General features: G+C 44.5%; 3 protein-coding genes across 3 annotated transcripts; 1 reads left to right on the forward strand and 2 right to left on the reverse strand.

Annotated features, from left to right (window-relative positions):
• Window positions 1-1,496: 1,496 nt before the first annotated feature.
• MELLADRAFT_77850 (uncharacterized protein) lies at window positions 1,497-3,372 on the forward strand (the record flags this gene model as incomplete). Its single annotated transcript, XM_007410211.1, has 3 exons — window positions 1,497-1,677; window positions 1,770-1,910; window positions 1,944-3,372. The coding sequence occupies 3 exons, from the start codon at window positions 1,497-1,499 to the stop codon at window positions 2,987-2,989; spliced, it is 1,368 nt and encodes a 455-aa protein (XP_007410273.1).
• Window positions 3,373-4,117: 745 nt separating this feature from the next.
• On the reverse strand, window positions 4,118-4,634 carry MELLADRAFT_74855 (uncharacterized protein; the record flags this gene model as incomplete). The annotated part of the gene is made up of 2 exons (XM_007410218.1): window positions 4,118-4,389; window positions 4,466-4,634. The coding sequence occupies 2 exons, from the start codon at window positions 4,614-4,616 to the stop codon at window positions 4,277-4,279; spliced, it is 264 nt and encodes an 87-aa protein (XP_007410280.1).
• Window positions 4,635-6,459: 1,825 nt separating this feature from the next.
• On the reverse strand, window positions 6,460-7,026 carry MELLADRAFT_63426 (uncharacterized protein; the record flags this gene model as incomplete). The annotated part of the gene is made up of 1 exon (XM_007410217.1): window positions 6,460-7,026. The coding sequence occupies one exon, from the start codon at window positions 7,024-7,026 to the stop codon at window positions 6,460-6,462; it is 567 nt and encodes a 188-aa protein (XP_007410279.1).
• Between the last annotated feature and the right edge of the window lie 216 nt (window positions 7,027-7,242).

The following is a 7,242-nucleotide window of genomic DNA, read 5'->3' on the forward strand; positions in this document are numbered from 1 at the left end:
TGGTTTCCAAAATATTTTACTCCTTGATTCACCAAAAGGATTCTCAACGAGTGCTTCCCTCCTGAACCCTTCTACTTTTGGCAGGAATGCTGGATGCTTTCAGCCTCACTCCATTGGTGACTAGTGAGTGTGACATTATGAATATCTGTGCTCTTCGAGCATAAAGTACATACTAGAAAACTTTTCCTCTATACATTTTAGATTCATGACATGTTAGGATTACAATTGTGATAGTGTGCTTTGCTTAAAGCGGTTTTGCAAAGAATTTTAATCATACATGAGATTGGTGTTATAATCCGGTATCTATCAATGAAACAAGTAGGTTCAATTCCAGAAGAGGTTAGATGAAAAATAAGTTGTTAAGTTTTTGGAGATAAGTTGCAAGTCAGACGCGAGCCAACTTTTCCTTGCACTGGACACTGTTTTAAGTTCTTGAGAAGACCAAGACAAAATCAATCTCGGGGTCAGATTATTTAAAGGAAAGCTTGAAGTCTTACATAGGTCAAGCATCCAGAGAAACAGGCGGGTCTTTGACCTTCACGTACTTTTAAGTTCTGTTCATGTTGGTCGGCTTCTGTCTCAGCCTGGGCTCGTGTTGTTGAATCGGGTCATTGATTGGCCACTGCGATTGTCTGAGTCTGCATATTGATTTTTGACTGGTTTGATATCGACCTCCTGAGCTGAACTACCACTAGATTGTACCGCTTTATCTGATCGTTCACTTATTTGCTTGTTGTCATTGGCATCATTGAAGAGGATAGGATTGTTAAGACTGAAATGTAACATAATCTAAACTTATATAAGTTTAATCATGATTGCTTAATTGTCATCACCACAAAGCTCAATCACTACTGATTCTGTGAAACCATCCAATGCAGATCAGTTTATAAGAATCGCCAGATTGAGAACTGGAGGGTTTGTGGCGTAGGTGAATGTAGGTGAATGTGACGGTTGTGGTGAGTTGAAACGGCTGTACATGGCTGTCACGAGGGTATCCAGCGAACGTATTGTGAACGTATTGCGAACCCAATTCGCGATTGGAGAAAGTTGCGGACTCTGTCACCGCAACTTTCCTCAATCAAGTTTCACACTCATTGATTCCCGCGGTGTGAGAGGTATGGGGAGCAAACTTGGGGGGGCGCGTGAAATTCAGGTTAAATCTGGTGAACGTGTAAACCCAGAAATTGCTAGTAGGGATTGGGAGTTAAATCTGGTTTTGCCGGCGAACACGGTTTGCCTTTAACATTAATGATCAATTCCATTGATATAACTATTTCAACTCTTCGCATCCAATTACAAGCCTTGACTCCACACCGGCAAAAACAAGCCCTCCTCAAGATCGAATCAATTATTCAACAGCAACAGTCGACATCGTCCAATCCAACAGAGTCAAAAAACATCGACTCAACTTTGAACTCACCAAAATTCATTACACCAACAATAGTAAGCACTTCATCCTCATTTCTTTCTTTACCACACAACCAAATCTATTTCCAATGTTAACACATCTTTTGAACCTAGGACGAATTCTTGACATTCACCAGCACCAGCCAGGAATCCTCAGGGCCAGACCGAACGCCAAATCACGCTCCCACACCACCATTGAAACAATATTCGCCCTATTCACCTGCTCAATTGCCAAAACGCAATCTAGAAACCTTGGCGAACAAACATTCTGTGAGTTGTTGATAATAAAACAACACAAACACACATCCATTACTTACTATCTTGTCACTAACCAACCTTTCAGGTCGATAATGTCTTTGAAGACTTTTTTGGCATATCCGAGAACACAAATTCGACGTTCAACCTGGAAGAGCTCATATTTCAACCAAACATCAAAATTCAAGAGGATAATCCAAGCCCACCTTTAACGCAAGACATAGACAGCTTACTCGGTTCCACGACCAGTGAGTCAATCACACACTTTTTTGGTTTTGTAGTAGAGGCTGATATCGGTGACCACACAGCCACCCTTGAACCCAAGCCACCCACTCTCCAGCTTAGCCAGACGACCGAGGCCGCTAAGCCACCTCCAAAGACCACAGCTCCGCCTGCAGTAGAACGAATAATAACACGCAAACGAGCCCGTGAACAAGCTCAAACCGATTCCAATGTTTGCAACACCGACGAGGTGGCTAAACCTCCTCTTGCAACCAAAACCTCACTTTCCAAACCGATCAGAAGGATCACTCGTCAAGTAACTCATGAAGAAGCTGTAGCTCAATCCCTCCCAGGTGCAGCCGCTCAGACGCTAAAAGACTCGACACATCCAGGACAAGCACTTCGGCAGAAGAATCACGCAAGAATCGCTCGGGACCCCAGAACCACCTTATCTGTTCTCTTGAAAAAATACCAGATCCATGACTGGTTAAAACCCTTCATCCTTAACCTCAATGAAGTCGATTCCGATGGTCACTGTGGCTTCCGAGCCATCGCCGTTTCCATAGGTCGTCCACAGGATGATTGGCTCTACATACGCCAAAGCCTGGTCAAGACTCTCAAGCGATTGCCTCACATATTCCCCGACTCACGATTACCCGAAGAGCGTGCTAAGCTTTTAGACCGTCTTCAGACTGAAGAACCGAATGTACTATCTTCCAACAAACACTGGCTGAGCATGCCTGGTATTGGTGGTGTCATAGCTACTACCTTTGATCGGCCCGTCTTATACTACGAGCCTGGCCACTCCAGTCAAGTCGTATTCCCCTACCTGACCCCAATCAACGATAATACGCCTATATTTTTAGTATGGGCCAAATGCCACTTCGCTTCCCTCACCCTGGATTATAAGAACCCGAAACTTCCTGTCCCCCGAGTATGTCAGACATGGAATCGGTTTCGATCTCTCATGGCCTCAACGTGGCTGCCAGCCTATCAGCCTATGATTGAACAGCATGCGGCCGTTCTGGCGGCCACTCAGAATATAAGCAAAGGCAAAAAGAAGAGAGTTTTGGCGCCAATCTCAATCGACGGATCCGATGCTTGATCATACTAAATCTTATTCTTTCAATTTTCCATTTAATTATGTCAAACATTGAATTGTTGTATTTCCCCGCAAAAAAAAAATCTTGGTAACCCAGGAGATAAGATTGATGACAGTGATGATAAAACCAATTTCTTTTGCTTTCTCATGATATGAAGTATGTAGATAGACTGATGACCGAAAATTTCAGTTGGTACTCTCATGATGATAAATTTGGTGACTCAAGGTTCAATGGAGAAGTCCTTAGAAAAGCCGGTGCTGAGCAATAACCACCATTTGATTTAACACCTTTAGGACAATTGTAAACAAATATTTGGTTGTAATCATTTTCATCAAACATTTTTAATGTGAAGCAGTAATTAAACAATGGAAAAAATTACAATGTGAACCATGATATTGATAATTCTAAAGTGCCATCTCCCAGTCCATATTGATGCCTTCCTGCTCATCAAAACCTTGAAAGTACAAGTTGTCTTCCTCCACTGCTCCTTCCTCATCCCCCTCTTGTGGTTCCCAGATTATTGGAAGTAACCCTATGTCAATTGGCGCACCTGTTGTGCGCGCAAACATTTGCTGCCAACCAAGTACCAAGGCAGGGTCAGCTTCGACCCTTCCTTCTACATAGTCCTTTGTGGCTTCCACCACCTCTAACAAGTCACGATCCCAATGAGTCCATAGGCGACAGGTCCGTTTGGCCAGTCCAGAGTGGATTGAGTTCCACTCTGCGAAGCGCACCGCTCCTGTGAAATGACTTCAGTATTAAATACTAAGATCGGAAGGTTCATCTACATGGTGTGGCTTAGGCTTTGCTTACCTTGGTTTGGCCTACACCGATCCACTCGGCCTTGATAATCAAGCGCCCAACCCATGAGCTGCCTGACCTCGCGGCCCAGACGTCGCAGCTCCTCTTCGGATGCTGTTTGATTTCGAAGGGCTACTATGCCTTCCTTAGTCTTTGGGCAAGATGCCCAGGGCTCGTCCAGATGGTTGAGCGCTACTTCATCCCAGAAAGGATCAAGCAAATCCATCGCCATTACTTCGTCCAATGTAGGTTCAAGAAGTCTCTGAGGCGGCCGGTAACGCCGGTTGTACTTAGAAGCATACCTCAAATAGGTATCCAACTTTTTCTTTAAAAGATCACGTTTCTTCTTGCGTAGTTGTTCATTCCGTGGCTGCTGGGTTGCACCTGTAGTGATAGAATGTACAACATATCAGAATAAGAGTGGATGAAATCCCTGAAATTAATTATGTGATTATCATATTCAACAAGTAAGATAGTTAATTGGTGATTCAAGTACCAGTTCTGATTGCGGCATTTGCCTTCTGTTGAATTACATCCATTGCTGCCTCATACAAGAATCCTAATGCCACCTGGATGCCAAGAATGGCCTTAACTCGGTCGGCTAATATGTTTGAAGTCAGTTATCTTGGCCGCATAAGTAGTGAACGAGCCATGCCATCAATGTCATGATCACTTACTTGTTCCTCGCCGCACATTCAACAGTTCAGCATTTCCAAGCTCATCGGCCACATTTTGAATCTGAACTTCAAGTGCGACCAAGGAAGCTGGTAGGTCCAGAAGTTCATGGCGTTGTTCGGCAGTCCGTATTTCAGCATTAGCTGCATTCATTTGAACCAGCTTCTGTCTGAGAAACACACTGTTAGCAATTTGTACATTGGTTTTAGGTAATAAATCTTACCTTGCTTCCAAAAGCTCCTCCTCGAGAGTGAGTAAAACGCCCAGCCTGTCCCGTTTTTCCTTGGTCTTCACGCTGATCGCTTGTAATTGCAATGCCCGCTGACGATCCCACTGCATTTCGAAGTATGCCGCTGTATGTTCAGGGTTTTGCTGAGAAAGCTTTGCAAGAGCTGCCTGACTTTGAAATAGCTCGTCTCGATATTTTTTAGTTTGGGCAAGCATAAAGGAAACTATAGTGTGAATCGATTTGAAATTGATAAGTTGTATGATGTACTATGTTATCCTTTGTAAACAAACTAACCAGCCTTTTTCTTCAATTCTTCATTGCGATGTTTGGTCCACAGGTCCAAACTCACCATCCGGCGATACTTAGTAGCATAGCGGAGCAATCGGATGAGCGGTGATATCTTGAACCAAACTCGCTCAAGACCTTCTCCATTGCTTTTGCCCCACCCTCGGATGAGACGTGGGTTATACTCAAGCTGACATCCCCAATTATGAGCGTAGGCATGGAATAGAGCCGTACCTATCTTGACTTGCCTAGCATATTCTGGATTGGTGAATACCGTTTTCTACCAAATGTCAGCAGTAGTTAGCAATTTTTTATGATGTAATTGTGTGGTAGGTAAGTGCGTGGTTGGTAGGGCCCGGTCAATACCTTCTTGATAGTTTTGTCGAGGTTGCATCCAATATCGTAGAGAATACCTAGTGTGGTGGTTCCATCCCGGTCGTTTTTGGGCAAGGTGAGCAACCACTCGATCAGTGCCAGTGCATTATGGTTCCTCAAAAGTCAATAAACGTCAGTATAAGTAGAAAACTATTTTAATTCCAATGACAACCTACTTTTCCCCGCTCTGAATCAGATTGATGAATTTCAGGACATGGTCATGTCTACATGCCATGCCCAACAAACCAGACTCGTCCATGTTCTTAAAATGACCTCGTCCTCTCGCATCGTTAGCTGTGGTGTGAGCTTCGGTGCATGGGTCCTATAAATATATTCATATCGCAACATTCAGTCAGTGTTCATATCTCGGGCCTGTGTCAAAAGTAAGAGGCCATATCTTACACCTTCCACATCCGCCTTGGGGTCTTGCTGCATAAATCGTTCCTTGGCGTCCACTAATTTAGGGTCAAGGAAAATTGAAGGTCGAGGAGGGTGTGAGCCTGGAATTGGAACACTGGCCCGCGCGTGTCTCTTATGTTGAAAGTTGCCATTGAGGCAAACCACAACATGAGGCTCCTCTGGCCTAACATTGCCAACTGGAGGTCCAAAGCATTTTGGACAGTTTGCAGCAAGCTTGTCGAGTTCGGAAAGGGCAATTTTTTGCTCTTCCAACTCCCGAATTTGGACCACTAGCGCCCGATAAGCATCAATGGCCACAGTGAATGGCTGTCGCCAATCACGCGGCTAGGAGGAAAGAAATAATGTGAGCCAGATGAATTCATAATGATGTATATATTTGAAGTGTGCTTACAAGGCCACTGGCTGTAAGGATCTCCGCACTGCCGTGGTTCAGAACTTTGTCCAGTGCTCCACAGTAACCTTCGGTGGGCACAGCAAATCGAATCCACTGTGAATGATGGTGTACCATCAGTCTCACCGAAAAAGCTGTGCGCGGCTGCGATGGGGAAGCTGCAAGGTAACCCATCTGCAGCAGCCGTTGGGGATCGGAAAGATCACACTTCTTGCAAAATGACACTTTCATCCGCCTTCTTGCTAAGCTCATTTCAGAACAAAGTTAGGTTATCATAGTTTGTATTTTGCAAGATTCTATGATTTTGACTCACATAGGATATCGACAAGATCAACGTTGCGTTCAGTCCGCCCGGCGCAGTTACAGGGAGGTCGAAAGTCTTCGTTCCAATTAGCTTCCTTTCCCCAGTTTGAGGTAAGCAACCGGTTGCGAAGAAACGTAGGTAACATGATAGTGTACTGCCAAAACCAGTCTTTCTCGTTGGCCAGGCGGTCTGCTAGATGTACCTCCCTTCGCAATGCTGCTAATATCGGGTCTTCGGGATTGAGAAGTTCCTGTGGAGCTACTTCACCGTTCATATATCGATTCATGTCAAGATTCTGATTGTCTTCACCTTCTTCGTCACCAGGTTGATCTACATCATCATGTGCAGGCATAGGATGATCCTCTACTATCTCATCACCTAGAGGCTGTGGTTCCTCGTTATGCCGCTGGTTAAGCCGCCTATCCATGGCAGCCATCGAAGCCTCAGCATTCTCTAAGTCACGCTGCCGGGTCCTCACGAGTTGTCTTTGTATTGGTGTAGTTGGCTTCGGTTCCTTCTTGCGATGATTGAAGCCGTTGATGATCCGAAGGGAGGGCATGATGCAGAAATTGAAGGTGTTGGTGAGTTTGGTCTCATTCAATCACATGAAAGATTCGACCTCACCTACCAGGGATGGTTTGAATAGGAATGAAATTGTTGTTCAATCTTCCCAATCAGGAAGATTGAAAGCTGTCAGAATATCCATCTTAAGGTCAGTTGTCGTCACTAACCAGCCATCTTTTCCCTTTTGGGAAATAATTTACAATTGCGGACC

Source organism: Melampsora larici-populina (genome assembly GCF_000204055.1).
Source record: "Melampsora larici-populina 98AG31 unplaced genomic scaffold MELLAscaffold_19, whole genome shotgun sequence".
NCBI lineage: Eukaryota > Fungi > Basidiomycota > Pucciniomycetes > Pucciniales > Melampsoraceae > Melampsora > Melampsora laricis-populina.